Source organism: Scyliorhinus torazame, chromosome 8 (assembly GCF_047496885.1).
Source record: "Scyliorhinus torazame isolate Kashiwa2021f chromosome 8, sScyTor2.1, whole genome shotgun sequence".
NCBI classification, from domain to species: domain Eukaryota; kingdom Metazoa; phylum Chordata; class Chondrichthyes; order Carcharhiniformes; family Scyliorhinidae; genus Scyliorhinus; species Scyliorhinus torazame.
The window spans coordinates 204,509,208-204,532,411 of NC_092714.1; the positions used below are offsets into that span (position 1 = coordinate 204,509,208).

A 23,204-nucleotide genomic window follows, 5' to 3' on the forward strand; every position below is an offset into this window, starting at 1 on the left:
TAGGTTCAAAAGTATGTTTTAAACATCGTGATGTGCCAAATTTTAACAGTTAGATAATTCAGTATATCACAAACCATACATTTAAATAATTCCGAAAAGCTGTGTTACAACACAGTACAGACCACAAAATAAATCCTTCTTTGCTAGCTGTATGAATCTTGCATGAAATCATTTTGACAAATTGTGTTTTCCTAATAATAAGATGCCCATGATACAAAAGAGCCAACAACTTGGTACAACTATAAATTGAACATCAAATGGCCCCTCCACTCATGAGTCTATTGCCTATCACATCAGAGCAAATGTGGCTGTTAGTGCTCCACAGTATTATGACTGGAGCAGCATCACTCATGATACTAGTGAGATCTCTGGAACATTTGAACAGCTGTGTTGACAGCTTAACACCCTGGCGGGTGGTTAAGATCACACGTGAAACTTAAATTTTGAGGGCCAATTGTCTTCACGCAAATTCCAGTTTCAACCTGTTTTTCGGAGCAGACTGGAAGGACAAAACATGCAAAGTCCTTCTGCAAATATACATATTGGACTTCAATTATAATATCCAATCGCTATTTTAACCCAAGGCCTGTGCAGAATAGTAGTTGTGGCTTTCCCACCAAGCTAAACTAGTGGTAAGAGAAGTCGAACTCTGTAAGGACCCTCTGCTGGTATCTTACCTGTGTGTTTGATCGTTGCTTTGGTAATTCCCTTCCTGACTGCTGGTTCATCACCACATCCTGCCAACTTTGAATGGGAGCTGGACTGAGGCTATGCAGATGAGGCCAGAGTCAAAATCTCGCATGCTTCATTTTACTGGAGTTTATTGCTCGCCTTGAGCCCTAAGTTAAGATCAGAGCAACCATGTCCATCCAAAATGTAAGCACTGAATATCAGTGCCATAGTTTCTAATGCTAGCAGAACCCTCTCTCAGATAGTGTTGCCACCTGAAATTTTGCTGCTTTTGTTCAGAAGCTCATATTTAATTATTGCTGAAGCTGGGTTGGCAAATCATGATTGTCATGGAGACAATCCTTAATTTACCATTGGTACTCCAGTAATGTCTGCAATTTTGTCTTTGCTGCCAGTAACAATAATCAACTGCAAGAGAAAACTGTCCTTATTACATTCCTTTCTGGAACTCTAGACAACAGCAAACAAAATCACTCAACTGACCGGTGTGAGAAACAAGCATAAAAATATATATTGGGCAAACTGGTTAAATAAATACGGCTATGATAAATATAATTACACCACGTATATCACATTGATGTAGTCAGAAGATCAGTTCTGACATCAAGGTCAGGCCATGTCATTGAAAGCGATAGCTCTGGTTTGCATTTGGTCATACTGTACCTGGCCCGAAAATGCTTGATGATGATGGTGTACAAATTGCCATTGACACCCCTCATCGTATTGAGACAAAACTGACCAGGGAAGTGAAAAACTAAATTTTAATAGTATGCAGTGAAATATTAGCTTTTGTTGCCTTTAATCAATAAGCAAAATATCTTCAACAAAAAAAAATCGATGTAGAATGCAGAACTTCCGTGAAATAAGTATTTTTTCTTCAAGCAACATTATGTTTCATTCATTGCTCTTTTACAGAGAAATAATTTGAATCTGCCTTCTCTCTCATTTCTTGCGATCAAATCCACGAAATGAACATTTGTCCTTGCATGAATACGGAGGCTTTGCACTAAGAGGAGAACAATGCACTTGCTGAGAAGTGAATGAGGGTAAAGGCTTGTTCAGCAGATGTGCAGAAGATAAAGATGTAATGCAGCCAGTGTTGAAAGTTAGGCTGAAGATTATTGGGGAAGGTGTAGGAAAGAATCCAATTTTGTGTCAGTGATACTGATTGTTGTTCAAGTTCAATTTCTGCTGATTACAGTTTCAATATTTCTTTACATTTCAGTTTATGTCCCAGAGGAAGACCTAAAGACTGGAGAATTGGGCGTAAGAGAAGATGCCAGCCCTTCTGCTGAGGAGGTACAAGGCAATGGTTACATATGCACTGAAGAAGAAGAGGAAGAAGAGGAGGAAAGCAAAGGCAGTTACAGCTACCAGAATTCTCCAGTCAGTGCAATGTCCAATCAGGATGCAGAGTGTGAATCACATATAAGTGATACCAGCGACAGATTGGCTGATTTTAAAAGTATTTCTTCCCGGGATGGGCAGGAAAAGGAAGAACAATCAAATGGAGAGATAAAGAATGGCCAACAGAACAGTTTAGGAGCAATGAGAGCTGTTTATGCTAGCTTTCTATCCGATTCATATTGGTCAAGTCTGGGATTTGACCTCAAACAATCAAAGACTGAAAGGACAAGCTGCAAAAGCAGCAATGAAAGCACCAAAAGTAGTTTTGATTGGCACCAAGATGCATTATCCAAAACATTTCAACAGACATCCTCTGGCAGGCCAATGCCTAAACCAAATCTTTTCAGTTCAGTGCAGTTGTACAGGCAAAATAACAAGTTATTTGGAACTGTTTTCACCGGTGCCAGTAGGTTTCGCTGCCGGGAATGTAGTGCAGCATATGACACTTTGGTAGAGCTAACTGTTCACATGAATGATACAGGACATTACCAAGATGATAACCATGGGAAAAATGTGGACCGTAGCAGCAGTTGGACAAAGTCACGAAAAAGGGCTTCGCAGAATATTGATGGAATGCACGATGCCCAGAAAGTTTTAAAGTGCATGTACTGTGGTCACTCATTTGATTCCCTTCAAGATTTGAGTGTCCATATGATTAAAACAAAACATTACCAGAAAGTGCCTCTGAAGGAACCAATGCCACCTATCGGATCAAAGTTAGTCCCACCCTCTAAAAAACGAGTCCAGCATGAAGTTAACCAGCCTTGTTCACCGGATTCAACAACTGGAGTTGCAGGGACATTTGCAGGTGAAGCGCAAAAGAATTCCAACCCCTATGTGTCATCTAACAATCGCTATGGTTATCAAAATGGTGCCAGTTATACCTGGCAATTTGAAGCCTGTAAGTCTCAAATCTTGAAGTGCATGGAATGTGGAAGCTCCCATGATACATTACAGCAGCTCACAGCTCATATGATGGTAACAGGGCACTTTCTTAAGGTAACAAACTCTGCATCAAAAAAGGGAAAACAGATTGTTTTTGACCCTTTGGCTGTGGACAAAGCACAGTCAGTCACAGAAGGACCATCGAATGAGATTCAACCTTTGGCACCAGTCAGCAAATTGCCTCCAGATGCATTAACACCATCGGTATCAGAAGATACCAAAACCCTTGAAGAGAAGCAAATCATAACAGAAGATATGGAGAAACAACATAAAGATAAAGATGATTGCAAAGATGACAACTCAGAGAAAATCTTTGATCCAACTCTTCAGTATCAGTACATAAGAGAAGAAGATCTAGAAGAGAGCTCAAAGGTGGATGGTGATATTCTTAAATCACTTGAAAATACTGTTACTTCAGCCATCAACAAAGCCCAAACTGGGAGCCCGAGCTGGAGTGCTTATCCTAGTATCCATGCTGCCTATCAGCTTCCAGGGATTATTAAACCTTTGCAACTTGGTACTCAAATATTACAAGTTAAACCAAACCTGAAACCAATAGCTCCAAAAGTCAGGTATTTCTCTGTTATTACAAGTAGCCAAAACCAACCCCTTCAACCCAACAATGATCAAATTAAGGAAGAGCCGATTAGTCCCTCTCATGAACAGCTTTCGTCCAAATTGGAAGAAAGCGATATTGAGAAAAAGGATCCAAAGTTAAATCTTCAATCTGGGATAGTTTCACCATGTAAGATGGAAAGTGAAAACCCAATAAAAACAGAGACTCCCCCTGATCTTCCAAGAGCACATTCACCTGGTTTGAAAGATGCTGAAGAAGCAAAGGAAAGCTTCAAGAAGGGGCCTATAAAAAGTGAAACTGGATCTCCAAACTTCTCATTAGCCAATGGTTGCTCTGGAATGACTGTTATCACAGACCACCCATCTGAGCAACTCTCTGTCAGTCCACTTAGTGCATTGCAATCTATCATGAACACTCATCTTGGCAAAGCTGCCAAGCCCCTTAATTCAAACTCAGACCCTGTAACTATGTTATGTAGACTTAATAAAAGTTTGTTGGAGAAATCAGCTTCACCGCCAAGCTTAGTAAAACCATCTAGTCTTGCTGATCGATATTACTATGAAAGCAGCGATCAACCAATAGATCTCACCAAATCGAAGAGTGACAAAACTGCCCAATCAAACGCGGTCAAATCCTTTACTTCATTGCCTTCCAAACATGCTTTATCTGATATTGCTGACATGGTAAAGGTCCTCCCGAAAGGTACAACACCAAAACCTTCTACCTCATCAAAGATGACAACAGAGAGGTTGGAGACCGATGTGAGGAGCTTTGAAGATGTGTCAATGGAATTTTTACCAGTTCAGAAAAGAAAAGGTAGGCAGTCAAACTGGAATCCCCAGCATCTTCTCATTCTGCAGGCCCAATTTGCTGCCAGTCTTTGGCAGACAGGTGAAGGCAAATATCTATTATCAGATCTAGGTCCACAAGACCGCATGCATATTTCAAAGTTTACTGGACTCACCATGACCACCATAAGTCACTGGCTTGCCAATGTAAAATATCAACTAAGAAAGACAGGTGGAACAAAATTCCTTAAGAACTTAGACACAGGACACCCAATTTTCTACTGCAATGATTGTGCCTCCCAGTTTAGGACTCCTTCCATATATATTGGTCATTTAGAATCCCATTTGGGCTTCACTATGAAAGATATGGCAAAGGTTTCTGTACAGCATGCCAGAGGGGAGCAAGAAGTGTCAAAGGTGACATCTGAGAAGTCAACAGGGCCGTTGGTAGCAGATGAGGACACAGGCAGCAAATTCCAGTGTAATCTGTGCAATCGAACTTTTGCTAGCAAGCACGCAGTAAAACTGCACCTCAGCAAAACGCATGGCAAGTCACCAGAGAATCATTCGCAGTATGTAACAGAACTAGAAGAAGAGTAACAACTCAAGGTGAGCATCAAAACTCCTCCTATTCTATTTAAAGTAGTTGTTTAAATCATATTGGGAAGGTGAGTCTTTGTACATTATATTAACTGTGCACTAGAAAAGTTCAGTGGTCAAAAGAAACAATAGGCCCTTAACAAAAATTAGTTATATTTTCTAATTCTTAAAACCCTGGATATCCATTCATTCAGCAGGGACATTTATACCTGAGACCAATGCCATCATCTTGATTGAAGGTGGCTTATTGTATTTTGGATCGATTTTTAAAAAAATATATATATATATGCCTGAGAAGTTTGGGACATTAGTGAAATTTTGAATAGTGCATCGAGCTGTTTATTTCTCAGTCAGCGTAATAAAACCACCCTTTTTAATGTTAAAGAAATTCAATCATGTTTCTGCTGTTTTTGATGTATATGATAATTCCATCTATTTACAATAGCAATTGTTGAGACTTCTTGAAAATTTCCTCAGTAGTTTGAATGCTAACATATTACAGTACGTCTGAAATGCTGAAAATGTACTTATCAACATTTAAAACAGTTGGTGTAAAATTGCTCAAGCCAGTAGATCCAGATGAGCTATAATGGATCAGCACCCTGTTTTACACTGTGCCTGCTTTTCTTATTATTTGACTTCAATAAGAAAGAGAATTGGGTGTAAAACAGGTTGCTGATTAATTAGCAGCCCATGTTGTGCTTCTGGTGCTGAGCGTTTCCATCCCATTATGGGTTGACTGCACAGAGAGTGTTTCAGAATCAGTTTAACAGCTATGGGTACAACACAAAATCTTGCACTTTTTATCTTATGTTTTTTATTACATAAATATTCTTAATAAGATAAAATGTGTTGCTGGGAACGGGTATGTTTTTTGTGTCTTAAAATCATTCTGATGCATAGTAATGAAGCTGAGCTTTTGTTTACTGAATCTGTGGTGTTTTTCAGAACACAAACCCATTCTACATTGTCCTTGGTAAACAAAAATCTATTGATAAAGTGCAAATTTGCCCGAGCTGATGTTAAAAAAATGATGGAGATAACAGTGCATTGTATAATTTTGAAAATATTCATTTAAATTAAATTAGAATCACTTTTTCATGCATGGGCGTCATCACAGGCGTGGCAGGGAAATTTGGGGAGCGGCCTTGTCCAAATTTTCCTGACCTGCCCACAACGGTGCCCATCACTTGTGGGACTGAAAAACCCCAGCCTTTGAAATCGTACAAGTGCAGCAAAAATATTTACCATTTAAAAGCAGTCTACTGTGAAAATAAACTAAATCCTTTTCACATTCAGAAGTGTATTATAGAAAGATCTGTCAGATTTTAGCGCTAAGCCCTTTGATGGATAGAGTAAAATTGGCCTGATCCTTTAGACGAGAACAAAAATAGAGAGCTCGACACATAAACACGATATGTTACATAGGTATGACATTATTTGAAACGGTCAAAATACATCCACTGTGTCCAACTTTCTATTGTGTTATATAACCTGGCTCGAGCTCACCATGTGATCCAGTAAATGTAATAAAAAGGTTTTTGCTGAAGTATTTTTATCCAAAGTGGGTGAGAAACAGATTGATTCTAAGTGTAAACTTATCCAAATTTGGCCGTTTCAAGTTCTGTTGTATTCTGCCTAGTTTTAATTACGTTGGGTGAGTCACCTTGTCCTATCAATTAGAAGAGTAAAATGTTCCAATGTACAGGTACACTGCATTTTGTTGCATCCTGCTGTTGTGATAAATGGTGACCAAGTAACTGGCATCTGCCATTAGATTAATTGGGATCAAGGTAATATTTCAACTTTATTTCTTACCTTTACGATCAGTTCTCTTGGTGATCTTAAATCAGTGTAATTTGATGAAATCCCACCTGCCGCCTTGTTAGAAGTAATTATGCATTTATCCTGGTGACTATCACTAATCCAGGAGTGTAATTGTGGAGGGAGGGTTGGGGAGCGGCAGTGGTGTGGTGGCACCCAATTCCTTGTGGCTGAGAATCGATATTCCCCAGTAACTGTCGTTGGTTGCAAGGGGCAGGGGAGTAGGTTTGGTTTGGGGAATTAGGGGACAGAGTCCAATTTGTGGTGGTAAAGTTTCAGAAAATTTCTGACTGTGTAGCAGGGGCTCATACCAGTCAGCCAAATGTTAGCCACACATTTAAAAATGTGAATTGGAAGTCATCCCATGATGTTCGGCTGGGGAATGAGTGTTTAATTTAGTTTTAGAAATAATGAAGCAGAGAAAAAAATTCAGAGTCATGGCCTGATTAACACAATCCATGCTTACAATAAAGAAGGTGTTTGATTTTATATTTTGTTCCTGAGGGAAAAATAAGCAATGTACTATTAGTCATTGTCGAGGATCCATGGTACACTGAAGGGGCATTTAAAATGTAGATTCTTTCCTGATACTTGAATGTTGTGGTCACTGCAAAAAAACAGTTACATAACTATACTGGGTCGGCTATGAACAAAAGAAGATCTGCAATTGTTACCAACATCATCTCACAGCTGAAGTTACTAATATAGTTTATCATAAAGCCCATCATCTAAAAAAATGAACTTCAACCAGTTTTAGTTTTGGGATACCAGAACGTAAATTTGTTAATTTAAATTTGAAGGGCCAGTTTTTGTTTCTCTGCTCCTCCCAATCTACCCTGCTCAGATATAAAGAAGCAAAAGTCTTGCACTTGTATTTTATTCAAACTGACTAAATTGCACTTCATGTTCTCGCATAAAATGCCAACTAGTTCACTAATGTCGTTCAGGGTAGAGAACCTACTACCCCTACCCAGCCTTGACACTAGATTTTCACACTGTGTGGTTCGCTCTTAACAGTCTGTGAAGTGAGCTATCGAGTCTCCCATTCGAGTAAACAACTATCACAAAACGCACTCAGCTGAAAGCATCATCAATCATTCTTGGGAGCTTTATGATAACAAGGACAGCAGTGATTCAAGCAAAGGCCCAACACCATCTTTTCAGAGCAACTAATGATAGACAATAAGAGTGAACTTACCAGAATACTACAGAGCCATGAGTCCTTGCAAAGGCATTGATGGTAGAAATCATGTTTTAGTCAAATATATGCTCACAATCTAACAACATTAAAACTTGCATTTACATAATGGGCACAATCCAGCAACAGGTGAATCACGCAAGAGCCCCAAATCGGGTGCTGCGCTGAGCCGATCGCGACTTGTCCAGCGCGATCTGGATCTCGCCCTCACTGGGTGAGATCCAGATCTGAACGTTTAAATGAGCCAAATGACTCATTTAAATACCTGGACTCCGGATTCACCCAGAACCCTGTTACTCAACGACCGCGCCTACGAGACCTCGCCAGGGCACTGTTTAGTACTGGCTCACAAAAAGTGGACCAAGCATAACAGCACCTTGGGGAGGGGGGTCTCGCAAGACGGTGGGCATCCCCTGGTGGTCAGGAACAGGGTAGGGTGCTACCCTGGCACCTGGGCACATTGGCACTAGCAGCTTGGCACCATGTCAGTGCCACCAGTCACCCTGGAAGTGCAACCCTGGCACTGCTAGGGTGCCTGGGTGACGCTGCTAAGGTGCCAGGGTGGCACTGCCAGGAGTCAGACCCAGGGGGTCGATAAAGTGGGAGGGGGGTGAGATTGGGGCTGCTGATCAAAATGGCGCCCGGATGTGCGAACAACCGTTCCTGCTGGAACAGCTCGCCAGCAGGAAATCAACTAAAGTATGGCCTGGGTGGGGAGAGACTCCCCGAGGCCAAACAAAAGCAAAATGTCATTGAATAGCGGGGTGTTTCTTGCCATTGCTGCCGCCGATAAACACCCTGCTAACCATGCCCAAAAGCGTACTTTAACATTTGTCTGCTGAATCATGCCCGGTGTGTTTAACATAGTAGAATGCTCCAAGGTGTTTCAAAGGAAATTTACCACACAGAATTTGACACCAGGCCACATTCAGAAATTTTAGATGAGCAAAAGTTTGGTCAAAGAGAGGTTTTAAGGAGTGTATTGAAGTAAGAAAGAAGGGTGGAGAGATTTAGGGATGGAATCCCAGAGCTTGAGAGTTTGAAGCAAGTTGTCAATGATGGAGCAATTAAAATCAGTGGTGCATAAGAGAGCAGAATTGTGAAGAGCGAAGATCTTTTTTTAAAAATATATTTATTAAAGTTTTTTAACACAATTTATCTCCCTTACAAACAATAACCCCCCCCCCCGCAACAAAAAAAAAAACGAGAAATCACGCAGAGCAAGATATATACATGGCAAAATGATATATTTACACAGCTTTGTACACTGGCCCTCACCCGTACGTGCCAGTTTCCCCAACCCTTCATGTTATCTCTTGCTCATCCACCCTCCCAGGCAGTCCCCCCTTTCCCCGCCCCCTCCCAGGACGTCCCGTCCAACCCCCCCCCCCAAGGTTGCTGCTGCTGACCGACCTTCCTCTAACGCTCCGTGAGATAATCTAGGAACGGTTGCCACCGCCTGTAGAACTCCTGCGCAGACCCTCTCAAGGCGAACTTAAAGAGCGAAGATCTTGATGAGTAGTAGGAGTAGAGGAGATTATAAAGATGCATAGGAGAGCAGAATTGAGAAGAGCGAAGATCTTGGTGAGTAGAGGAGATTATAAAGATGAGAATTTTAAATGTAAGGGTTTGACAGGCTGGGAGCTAATGGACCAGGAGTAATAAGTAAACTGGATTTGATGTGAGTTAAGCTCAAGTCTTTGGGTGAGTTCAAATTTATGGAGGATGAAAGACGGGAGGTCAAGAGAGTATTACAATCATCAAAGATGGAGGAAACAAAGAGATGAAGGAAGATGGGTTTCAGCAGCAGGTGAGCTGAAGCAGGGACATAATCTGGGGATGTTAAAGAAATGGAGCAAGTGATCTTGGTGATATTGCGGGTATATGGATGAAAGCTCATCTAGGGGTCAAATCATGAATTCAAGTGTGTTTCAATCTCAGTCGATTTTCCGAGAGAAGGATGAGGTTGGTTGTTCGGGAAAGGGGCTTGTGGTGCAGACTGAAGACTGTGGCTTCAGCGTTCCCAATAATTAGTTGGAGGAAATTTCAATTCATACGGTACTGGATGTCAGACGAGATAGGATGACAAGTTCAAGACATTGGTGAAATCAAAAGAAATGATTGTGAGGTGGAACGGAGATTCACAGTGTACATGTAGAATATGACAAGTTTTCCGATGATGTCTGATAGGGACAGCATGCTTAGCAGATGAGAAATAGAAAGGGACAACGATAGATTCTGAGAGAACTCCAGATGTATTGTGAAAGTATTTTAAAAGGTTATTGCAGGTGATTCTCTGGCTATGACTGAATAGATAAGAATAGAACCAGGTAAATCAGGTGGATGATGGAGGAGAACCTTTGGAGGACAATGGTGTGATCAACCATATCAAAGACTGCCGATACATTGAGGAGGACGAGGAGAAGTAGTTCTATTATCAATCACATAGGTTACACTTGTGACTTTGATGAGGGCCGTTTCTGAATTCTGGCAGCAGTGGAAACCTGATTGAAGGGATTTAAACTTTCAGGGAGGGATTGGCACAGATTTGGGAGGCTGGGGAGTGGGGCACGGTTTGCAAAGACAACAGGGGTCAAGGGTGCTTTTTTTTGAGGAGTGAGATGATGACTGTAAATTGAATAAAGCAGGGGTAGTACCCAATGAAGTAGAACATGGGGCACTAAAGGTGTCTGGTGGAATAGGGTAAAGGGAACATGCGCTGGATATAATGGATAAGATGGACTCGGAAAGCTTGAGGGGAGCAGGAGAAAACAAGAGAAAGATGCAAATTTCTGACATTAAAAAACAGAAAACTACCATTTGTTCCAGAAATTCTGAACATTTGCTTCACAATAAAACATTTATAATGTGAATTAAATGATAAATTAATGCATTTTTCATGATTGATCCTGATATTTTTATTGCCTATTATGCATTTGTGTGATATCATTTTCAATATGTCTGGTATTAGATTGATCTGATTGGTATTGTTGTGCAGTTGCATTGTATTTTTATTTGAAGTTAAACTTCTTTCCCACAATACAAAATTTGTACCATGTTTAAATGAAAATGGACAATATAATGAATGGGAAGACAGTACATGTTGATCACATCTCACCTAAATCCAATTTTCAATGAATCTACAACACAATAAATTGCTCTTGCCATAGTATTCCCTCAGTTCAACACTTGTTTTTGAACAAACTGCACCAGACATATATGTTGAGGACATTAGTGTGGACAGTGAGCATCTGCTTGAAGTATGTAGTGTAGTAGGCAGATCCATGACATCAATCAACAAGTAGTCTTCAATTGACTGCAGTGGTTTAATTTAACATGAGAATATTCAACCATAAGAAACAGGAGCAGGGGTCGGTCATTTGGCCCAATAGCCTTTATCTCCCTTGTATCAAAAGTCTGTCTAATTTAACCTTGAATATATTCAATGACCCAGCCTACACTTTTCTCCGGGATAGTGAATTTCAAAGATTAATGACCACTGAGAGAAGAAATTCATCCTCATTTCAAATGGGAGACCTCTTCGAAACTGTGTCCCCAAGTTCCAGATTCCTCCAGGAAAGGAAACATCCTCTCAGCATCTACACTGTCAATCCCCCTCAGAATACTTCATGTTTCAATAAGATCATCCTTCTCAATTCCAATGAGTATAGGCTCAACCTTTCCTCATAGGACATTTACTTCATTCCAGGAATTGGCCTCGTGAACCTGCTCTGAACTGTTTCGAATGCAAAGTAAGGAAACCAAAACTAGATTTTAGAACTCGGCATTCCAAGTAATGCAGCTCTTCATCATACAGGCCTGAAAACATATTCAGCAACAGGAAGGTCACCATCAGCGCTATTTGAAGTGATCATCATCTTTCAGGTTCATTGCTGCTTCTTGCTATGATTGTACAAGTCTTTGGTGCTTTCTAGAGATTTTTAAAGTTTACAGGGAGTGCTGTAGCATGTGATGAAGGACTTGCTTCTGACTTCAAGACTTCTACACAAGCCAGTTGCTCTCCGAGTTGGGTGCAGTAGTAGATATTTCCCTTGGAATACTGGTGGAATGAGCAGAGGGCACACACAGCAGGGCAAGGTACCCAAAGAGAGAGGATGGGTGAGACCTTATTTCAGCAATGGATCGTGGTGCTATTTTCATTCAAGCCACTACAACAAATCGAAAGGTGCCTACTGGATGACTATATAGCTGTTGAGTGTGTTACAGTTTACAAGCACAAATAGGCAACAAGAATAGACTGAGAAATGGACTGCCTGACAAAATGTGATCCTGCAGAACATTGGTGTGTTGAAACAATGGTGCCACTGTTTGAAATGCTCTACAGGAGCCCTGCAGCACTTGGCAGAGCAGGTGTCCAAATATCTGGTGGTCTGCTACATGCTATACCACCTCACCATTATAAGGGGGCAGCACTTCACACCTGCTATATGGTGAGCAGCTGAAGGGGAGAAGGAAGAGGAAGAGAAGAAGCAATCTAAATAGCCCCTTTATACTCAGGCTGATGATGAACAACGCTCCGACTGAAACCTGTAAATGAAAACTTCAGTTCGCAGACGTTGACTTCCCTCTCTTGCTGTCAATTCTGGTGTCCACTTGTCCACATTGCAAAAATAAAAGGCACCACAAAATAAATAATCCCAAAGCGAATTGATATTTGGTTTATAAAATTATTTCATTATATTTATAAAAATGTCAATAATCAACATTATGCGTTTCCTTCGTGCCCATCTTGTGCGTGTCTTTGCCTGACCCAGTGCTGACACACAGTACTACACCAGAGCTCCAGCATGGCTGGTGGAAGTCTGCTGACTTTTAGTGGAGCACACTGCAGATGGTCTTGTATAATGATGTTCAGCATGGGTGACAGTGGACTGGGCTGGCTGGAGAAGAGGTACTGGGGAACCGCCAATAATGGGAGGACATGTACTGTCATCCTGAGAGAGGGGAAAGCCACAGCCACACCCCAGTCCTCTTAACGTGTTAGAGGACAAACTGCTGGACTGCTGTGACACTCCGTGCCTCATCAATTAGAAATTCCACCTCTAAGTATGTACAGTGTTATTTGAGTTGGTGACTGCGAGTGTGAGCACCACACTTAACTGTCTTCCTGCTCTTTCTCGTCTACCACTATCTGGCCAGTTTGCAGTTCATGGGAATTTGGAAGGCGAAAAGCATAAGGGTGTAAGTGATGGCTGGTGGGGAGGTCGTGGGAGGGAGAAAGCCACAGGTGCAAGATTATATCATCTGCAGCTTGTAAATGAGAGGAGATGATGAGATGAGAATGAAGTGGGATATGAGAAGGACAGTTGGGCATGAAGATACCATCATTATTGATGGTTTCAGCTCCACTGCTGGCCACGGTCTCAGCCATGGCTACACTAGTGATGTCAAACAATGTTTCCCCCACCTGGATTGGAACATTCAACCATCTCTGTCCCCCGCCATTTATGGTTTCCTCCAGCCATGTGCCATCTTGTTCTGCAAGAGAGAAGGAAGTGAGTCATGAGTGTTATGCAATCTGTTTGGGTGTTGTAGCTATCATCGTTGAATAGCAGACAGCGTGTGCATGGTGTGAGATGTGGGCATGAGGCTTCCAACAGTACTGAGTGTCTGAGGCTGAGGGGAAGCATATAAGTGTGAAGTATGATTAGTGATTGATGGAGATTGTTGGTAGGTCAGTGATGGGAGTGCGGTAAATTGAACAGTGTGTGAGGCTGGTGGTGCAGTTGGTGGACTACAGAATTTGAAGATACATGTACTGACCTTGACCACTTGGGTGAGGTCATCGAACATCTTTCTTCAATGTATCCAGGTCCTCGGGCTTAACCACTTTCAGAGAGTTTTTCTAGGGGACCCCTGGCCCCCTCTGAATAAAACACATCATTCAAAACTCTGCTGCCCGTGTCGAAACCTGCACTAAGCCCTATCCACCTATCACTCCTGTGCTATCTATATTAGCACCTGGTCAAGCAATATCTTGATTTTAAAATTCTCATCCTTATTTTCAAATCTCTCTATAGCCTTGCCCTTCCTATCTCTGGAACATCCTTCAGCCCACAACCAATCAAGATATTGCGCTCCTCTGATTCTAGCCTCTTGAACATCCTAACTTTAATCGCTACACCATAAGTGGCTGCACCTTCAGTTGCCTAGGCATAAACTCTGGAATTCCTTCCATAAAACTTTCCAGGCACCATCCGCTGGCCACACTGTGTCGGAAAAACATCTCGCCGCGACGCAGCCTGGCCTTTGAAAGCTGGGAGACCCCGCTCCCGGGACCTACCCAGCTCACAACCCCTATCTCAGGCGACGTTGCAAGGTGAATCCCGCCCACAATGGGAAGGATCACTTTTTGCAAATCTGCATATTACAGCGAGGCAGTAAGCCTTACTCTAATGTGCAGATTCCCAAGAAATCTGAGGCTTTTCGATTCAATCTCTTCACCTCGGGGAGCGCCATTTGGTATTGGTCCCCACAAGCACAGAGCTGACAGAACGGCACTCATGAAGATCTCCAAGGGGATCGGAGGCCCCCAGTTGCATGCTCTTTGGGCTCCCCATTGTAACAAATGGGGCTATGTGCACCCTCGGCCGCGCGTTCCCCGTTCAGGCCCCTTATTCAAAGTAAGTCGCGTTAAATAGCCATGTGTTTCTCGGCACTGCAAGTGCCAGGAAACACGCGGCTAAATATGCTCACTTGGGGACTTTGTTCCCTTTTGGGAAGATCGTGCCCCTCGGCTTTCTACCTTGCTTTCCTCCTTTAAGCCATTCCTTAAAACCTATATCTTTCACCAAGCTTTTGGTTATTTGACCTAGGGGGTGCGATTCTCCAATATGGAGCCCAAGTGTTTGCGCCGTCATGAATGCCGTCGCGTTTCACGACGGCATGAACTGGGTATGACCGATTCTGGCCCCCACAAGGGGCCAGCACGGCGCTGGAGCGGTTCACGCCGCTCCAGCCTCCTTTCACAGCGACAAATGGGTGCCGCGCCAACCCGCGCATGCGCAGTTGAGCCATGCCAACCTGCGCATGCGCGGGGGACTTCTTTAGCACGCCGGCCCCGACTCAACATGGCGTCGGTATTCAGGAGTCGGCCGTGCCAGAAAATAGGCCTGGGGCGGGGGAAGAGGCCGGCCCGTCAATCGGTGGGCCCCAATCGCGGGCCAGACCCCATCGGAGGCCCCCCCTGGTGAAGGAGCCCCCCCCCCCCCCCCACAGGCCGCCCCCCAACTGTTCGCACAGAGTTCCCGCCGGCAGTGACCAGGGGTGAACGGCGCCGGCGGGACTCTGTCATGTTGGCGCGGCCGCTTGACCCATCCGGGCCGGAGAATCGGCGGCCCCGATTCTCCGCACCTTGGAGAATCGCGTGCCGGCGTCAGGGCATCGTGGCGCGGTTGCGGCGATTCTCCGGCGCGGGGCTCGGAGAATCGCCCCCCTAATCTTTCTTGATGTTGGTCCGTGTCATATTTTGTTTCACTAAGCTCCTGTGAAGCAACTTAGGATATTTTATTGCATTAATGCTGCTATATAAATAGAAGTTGGGCTTGTTGTCTTCTCTGTTCCTCTGCATCTCCTCAACAAAAGCCTCCAGTGCAGCATCAGGAACTCTTGGAGCTGTCGTTTCCCATGTTGTGTCTTTCTATGGTCAGAATCCATTGTAGAATGACTTCCAGTGCTCTAGCCACAATGTAGACACAGTCTAGCTTTAAGCAGTTCAGGCTCGATTTAACTGATGTTAGCCTCTCATGATTTTGAGCAGTTTGTGCTGACTGAATGGGGGGGGGCAATCTTATAAATTAGCAGGCAGCACAAAGTTGGCATGCTGCCTGCATTGGAAACAACAGGCACAGGATAGAGACTCCTGCATTCGGATCCTCATGCCTGTTTTTGGGACGTATTGAATTTAGGCCTCATTGATAAATTCCAATTACATTGGAGGAAGTTTCTTTTATGAAGTGAATTGTCTTTATCTGGGAAAAAAATCAACTGCAAACACTAAAACGAGTGTGACGGCTGGTATCCCTTTGCCTCACCTTCTATGTCTGTTAGTTGTGAAGCTCAGGAACTAGAGCTGGCAATTTTAATCCAATATTTCTATGTTAGTAGAATTTATACCACATGGCTTTGATCCCGGATTCATATTGTAAAGTAAATGTGCTCCATTGACAGTCAATCTGATTATGAAGCATTTAGCAGTGATCAAATAACAATCTTGAATCTCAATTCCAACATTCAGGTTAAATGAGCCCACAACATTTCACTGCTGAAATTACAAATACTGACTAATATGAGGAGGTTCAACGAAAGCGGAAAACATCACTTTAAACTACTTTCCCTTCGAGATTTTAAAATTTAAAGTTTGTCAGTTAAAATTTAATGGGAACTTTTTTATTTCCATGCAGTTTATACAAGGCAATCCAATGTAATTGTATTAAATGTAATAATCTGTAGTAGTATTAAATACTGGCAGAATCGCATTCATCTTTCCTGCTTTTTCAATATATGAATAATATTTTGTAAACTGAATGCTGGCCAAAGTGGCTCTGCCATATATTCCATCTCAGGAGTGATATCTGAAGTGTGGGGGACCTTTTAGAAATGCATTTCAACCATTTTTAGGGAAATATCCAAGTACTGATTCCAGTTAATGATGCCTTTCTTCAGGCTGTAATAGTAATTTACAGCTTCCTGCTCCCAAAATGGCAAGGGGTCATACATTTTTAAAATTCCGTCCATAAAATTGTACTGTACTTGCATTAGAGATGTGGTTACAGAAATTTCCAGTAATTATTATTTTGTCATTTGATAAGTCAAGGGAAATACCAATTATGGTAAAAATGTGAATACTGGTCATTGTGCACCTTTATTAGATAGATTCAGAAAATGTCAGACTGATTTAAATTCCAGCACTATTTGCCTTTCCTGTGGGTCAAATTATGGAGTCACTGTTGTATATGTGTGCGTTAGTAAAAAGAAACACTGTCTTTTTAATTGCATATTCAAGTCGAAATCCTCCTTTCAAAGAGACCTGCGATATCGCTCACATGCACAAAATCCAGAGTGCTGAATTAAAGTTATTAATTTATGACCAGTTTTCACTGAATTAAGTTCACTATGATCTTTCCTTAAAATTGTTTTTCATTATGAAGGGACAAAAGCACAAATCTTCAAAGAATCATTATTTAATTCCTAAAAGTAAACAGCTCAGATTTTGTGATAAGAATAACAGGAAGCTATCAGCGCCAATCATTGTTTAAGTGTAAATAGGAGAGATTCAACACTATAATACATGAAGGGTGTGAAGTTGCTGTACTTACCCACTAGTTATATGAACATAGGAATGAGGAGCAGGAGGCCATTTGGCCCCTCAAGCCTATTCTGCCATTCAATAAGATCAAGGCTGATATGATTGTGGCCTCAACTCCTGATGCGACCATCAATTCACAATTGACAGAGAGTTGAAGTGAACAGTGGCTTTAATCAACTAGAACAGTGCCTGCCTGCGACTGCTCTGCACTGAGAGCCGCCTACGGGACAGCTGCTCGAGATACCTTCCCTCAAGGGGGCGGAGCCCACAAGGGCACCAACATGATACAAGTGGTGTGATACAGTACAATGGTCCATAGATGGAGCCCACATGGGCAACAGCATAGTGCAATGTAATACAGTGGTGAATGGTTACCATAATACGTTCACCACATTCACCCGTTGCTCAAAAATTGAAGTCCGGCGGGGGTGAAGGGCTCACAGGTTGAGTCTGTCCAGCGCCCTGATCGTGCGCTGCGACCGCCTGAGCTCTGGTTTCGCAGCGGGCACGAGTGTCGAACTCGTCGGTGCGGGCATGGGTGTTGAACTCATCAATGCGTGCACAGGTGTGGACTCTAGGGGTGTGTCTTCTGGAGCTTCTTCCGTGTAGGTTGACGATGGGGGGAGGGGGTATAGGAGGGGCTGTAGAGGCCATGTAGGGGTGGGGGCGCTGTTCTGTGTAGGTTGGGGGGGTAGGTGATGGTAGGGGATCATGCGGGTGCCAGGTCCCGGAGGGAGACCGTATCTTGTCGGCCGTCGGGGTGCGCTACGAAGGCGTACTGGGGGTTGGCGTGAAGGAGCTGGACCCTCTCGACCCGGTGGTCGGACTTCTGGCTCCTCACGTGTTTCCGGAGTAGTATGGGCCCCGGTGACTTCAGCCAGGATGGAAGCGAGACGCCGGAGGTGGATTTCCTCGGGAAAACAAATAGGCGGTCATGAGGGGTCTCGTTCGTGGCTGTGCAAAGAAGTGACCTAATGGAGTGGAGCGCGTCAGGGAGGACCTCCTGCCAGTGGGAAGCTGGGAGATTCCTAGACCATAGGGCCAGGAGGACGGCCTTCCATACCGTCGCAATCTCCCTCTCCACCTGTCCGTTTCCCCGGGGGTTGTAACTGGTAGTCCTGCTTGCGGTGATGCCCTTACCGAGCAGGTACTGACGCAGTTCATCACTGATAAACGAGGAGCCCCAGTCACTGTGGACGCAAGTGGGGAAACCGAGCAAGGTGAAGGTACTATGTAGGGCCTTAATGACATGTCGGGGCAAGGGATTGCAAAGGGGAAGCGGGAGTACTCGTCAACGACGTTGAAGAAATACGTGTTGCGGTTGGTAGAGGGGAGAGGCCCTTTGAAGTCGATACTGAGGTGCTCGAAGGGCCAGGATGCCTTCACCAGGTGGGCCTTATCCGGTCGATATAAGTGCGGCTTACACTCCACGCAGATTTGGCAGTCCCTGGACATGGCCCTGACCTCCTTGGGCAGATTGCGGGCCTTGATGTAGTGGATGAGCCGGGTGACCCCCGGGTGGCAGAGGTCATCATGGATGGCCCGGAGTCGGTCATCTTGCGCGCTGGCGCATGTCCTGCGGGACAGGGCACCTGGGAGCTCGTTGAGCTTCCCAGGACGATACACTATATCGTAATTATAGGTGGAGAGTTCGATCCTCCACCTCAAGATGTTATCGTTCTTGATCTTGCCACGCTGTGTATTGTCGAACATGAAGGCTAACGACCGTTGGTCGGTGACGAGGGTAAACCTCCTACCAGCGCGATAGTGCCTCCAGTACCATACAGCTTCCACGATGGCTTGAGCTTCTTTTTCGACTGAGGAGTGTCGAATTTCGGAGGGGTTGAGGGTATGGGACAAAAATGCTACTGGCCTGCCTGCTGGTTAAGGGTGGCGGTGAGGGTGACCTCTGACACGTCGCTCTCCACCTGGAAGGGAACAGACTCGTCCACCGCGCGCATCGCGGCTTTGGCAATATCTGCCTTGATGCGGCTGAAGGCCAGGCGGGCCTCAGCCGCCAGTGGGAAGATGGTAGCTTTGATCAGTGGGCGGGCTTTGTCCACATAGTTGGAGACCCACTGGGCATAATAGGAAAAGAACCCGAGGCACCTTTTCAGGGCCTTGGGGCAGTGGGAAAGGGGGAGTTGCAGGAGGGGGCGCATGCGGTCGGGGTCGGATCTCAGAACTCCGTTTTCCACGACATAGTTGAGGATGGCTAGACTGGTTGTGCAGAAAACGCATTTCTCCTTGCTATAAGTGAGGTTGAGGGCTTGGGCGGTTTGGAGAAACTTCTGAAGGTTGGCGTCGTGGTCCTGCTGGTTGTGGCCGCAGATGGTGACGTTGTCCAAGTATTGAAATGTGGCCCGCAGCCCGTACTAGTCCACCATTCGGTCCATCGTTCTTTGGAAGACCGAGACCCTGTTGGTGACGGCGAAGGGGACCCGGAGGAAGTGGAAGAGGCGGCCGTCTGCCTCAAAGGCCGTGTAGTGGCGGTCCTCTGGGCGGATTGGGAGCTGGTAGTATGCGGACTTCAGATCTACTGTGGAGAACACCTGGTAGTGTGCAATCTGATTAACCATGTCCGCTATCCGGGGAAGGGGGTACACATCGAGGTGCATATACAGGTTTATGATTTGGCTGTAATCTACAACCATCCGGTTCTTTTCCCCGGTCCTGACGACCACCACCTGGGCTCTCCAGGGGCTGTTACTGGCCTCGATGATCCATTCCCGCAAGAGCCGCTGGACCTCGGACTTGATAAAAGTCCTGTCCTGGATACTGTACCGCCTGCTCCTGATGGCAACGGGTTTACAGTCGGCGGTGAGATTCGCGAATAGCGGGGGAGGGTCGACCTTCAGGGTCGCGAGGCTACAAACAGTGAGGGGGGGGTAGGGGTCCACCAAACCTTTGGGTCAGGCTCCTGAGGTTGCACTGGATGTGCAGTCCCAACAGAAGAGGAGCGCAGAGATCGGGGAGTACATACAGTTTAAAGTTAGCGTATTCGACGCCCTGTATCACGAGGTTCGCGACGGTGTACGCCCGGATCTGCACTGAGTGCGATCCGGAAACGAGGGAGATTGTTTGGGATGCGGAGGAGATTTGGAGAGAACAGCGCCTTACCGTGTCTGGGTGAACAAAGCTCTCCGTGCTCCTGGAGTCAAACAGGCAGGGTGTTTCATGCCCATTGACCCAGACTGTCATCATGGAGTTCCTGAGGTGCTTTGGGCGTGACTGGTCAAGAGTGACTGCGCCGAGTTGCGGGTAGCCGGCGTGGTCAGAGGTGGTGGGACGGTCCCAAGATGGCTGCCCCCGTCGGTCACACGTGTCGGGCGGCATGGAAGATGGCAGCCCCCGTCGGTCGCACGTGTCGGGCGGCGGTCAAGATGGCGGCCAAGATGGCGGCCCCCATGAGTCGCACGAGTTGTGCAGAGTCGAAGATGGCTGCCCCCACGGGCAATACAGGCGGGTGACCCGTCCGAAGGGGGCAGAGCAGGCAGGCACGCAGCCACACTGCGGGGTCTTGAGAGTCGGGCCTGTGATTTGGAGGACTTGGACCTGGCCAGGCAAGCTTTGGCACAGTGTCTTTTCTTGCCGCAGTCGCTACAGTTCGCGTTCCGAGCCAGGCAACGCTGCCTGGGGTGCTGGCTCTGGCCACAAAAGTAGCAGGGCAGCCCCCCGGGATGGGCGGGCAGCCACGCAGCACAGGCCTGGGGTACTCTCTGGTCGGGTGTCCACAAGGGGTCTCGAAGTCGGAGGGCTAAGCGTTGAGGCTCTGGAACGCGACTTCTAGGGAGGTGGCTAGTTTTAGCGTCTCTTCTAGGTCGAGGGCGCCCTTCTAGAGCAGGCGTTGTCTGACATAGTTGGACCGGACTCCAGCCACATAGGCGTCCCGGACGGCAAGTTCCATGTATTGGGAGGCCGTGACAGCCTTGTAGTTGCAGCTTCGTGCGAGGACTTTGAGGTCGCGTAGGTACTCCTCCAGCGATTCCCCGTGGCGTTGGCGGCGAGTGGTGAGGAGATGCCGCGCGAACACTTTGTTCACCGACCTCACGTATTGGCGCTTCAGCATCGCAAGCCCGTCTGCGTATGTGGTCGCTTCCTCGAGTTGCACGGATATTCGATGGCTCACCCTGGCGTGGAGGAGGCTCAGCTTCTGTTCGTCGGTGACGGAGGGCGAGGAGGAGGCGGCGAGGTAAGCCTCGAAACATTGGAGCCAGTGTGAAAAGATCCCTTTGGCTTCCGCAGCCTGTGGGTCGAGTTCCAGTCGGTCAGGTTTGAGGGCTGCTTCCATCGCGATGTTGTAGTTGATTAAATTGATGCGACCATCAATTCACAATTGACAGAGAGTTGAAGTGAACAGTGGCTTTAATCAACTAGAACAGTGCCTGCCTGCGACTGCTCTGCACTGAGAGCCGCCTACAGGACAGCTGCTCTATATACTTCCCCTCAAGGGGGCAGAGCCCACAATGGCATCATCATGATACAAACGGTGTAACACAGTACAATGGTCCATAGGTGGAGCCCACATGGGCAACAGCAATATAATACAGTGGTGAATGGTTACCATAATACGTTCACCACAACTCCACATTCCCACATATCTCTGTTAACCTTTGACTCACATGCCAGTCAAGAATTATCTACATCTTCCTTAAAAGTATTCTCTGTCCCTGCTTCCTCCACACTTCAGGGAAGAGAGTTCCAAAAACTCCCTAATCTCCGAGAGAAAAAAAATCTTCTCATCTCGGTCTTAAATGGGAGGCCCCTTATTTTTAAACTGTGTACCCTACATGTAGTCTCCCCTAGAAGGGGAAACAACCACCCTGTCAAGACCCCTCAGCATATTATGATTCAATAAGATCACCTCACATCCTTTTAAACTGCAATGGATACAGGCCCAGCCTGCCCAACCTTTCCTCATAAGATACATTCCCCCCCTCCCCTCCATCCTATGTATCAGTCAAGTGAACCTTCTCTGAACTGCGTCAAATGCATTTATATCTTTTCTTAAATAAGGAGACCAAATTGTCCTCAGTATGTTAGATATGGTTCCACCAACAGCCTGTACATCTGTAGCAAAACATCCCTCCTTTTATGGTACAGTCCCCTTGCAATAAACAACAATCCCATTTGCCTTCCTAATCACTTGGTGTACCTGCATACTAAGGTTTTGTGATTCATGTACCAGGACACCCAGATCCTTCTGTATTTCCAGGTTCTGCCATCTCACTCAATTTAAATAATATGCTGCTTTTGTTTTCTTCCTGCCGAAGTGGACAAGTTCACAGTTTCCCACAATATACTCCATCTGCCAAATTTTTGCCCTCTCACTTAACCTATCTTTGTGTCATCAATAAATGTAGCAACCATACATTCAGTCCCTTCATCCAAATCATTGATATAAATTGTAAACAGTTGAGGCCACAGCACTGTTCCTCCGGCACTCCATTTGTCACATTTTGCCAACCCAAAAATTCTTTTTTTATTTATATTTTTTATTTTTGATATATTTGGAGTACCCAATTCATTTTTTCCAATTAAGGGTCAATTTAGCGTGGCTAATCCACCTACCCTGCACATCTTTGGGTTGTGGGGGCGAAACCCATGCAAACACTGGGAGAATGTGCAAGCTCCACACGGCCAGTGACCCAGAGCCGGGATTGAACCTGGGACCTCAGTGCTGTGAGGCAGCAGTGCTAACCACTGTGCCATCATGCTGCCCTCGCCAACCCAAAAATGACCCATCCAAGCTTACACTCTGTTTCCTGTTAGCCGGCCAATCTTCTATCCGTGCTTATGTTATCCCCTACATCATGACCTCTTATTTTGCACAGTAACCTTTAATGT

At 45.2% G+C, this 23,204-nt stretch overlaps 1 protein-coding gene across 5 annotated transcripts in view; it reads left to right on the plus strand.

Annotated features, from left to right (window-relative positions):
* Positions 1-23,204, plus strand: part of tshz2 (teashirt zinc finger homeobox 2) — a 769,641-nt gene that overhangs the window by 333,791 nt on the left and 412,646 nt on the right. For 4 of the 5 annotated variants that reach the window (XM_072514692.1, XM_072514693.1, XM_072514691.1 and 1 more), the window contains exon 2: positions 1,916-5,016. In XM_072514692.1, the coding sequence (XP_072370793.1) occupies positions 1,916-5,007 (3,092 nt within the window). In that variant the 3' untranslated portion in view covers positions 5,008-5,016. Of the gene's footprint in view, positions 1-1,915; positions 5,017-11,738; positions 11,843-23,204 lie in introns of those variants that run through there. The other variant, XM_072514694.1, reaches the window with a different exon arrangement.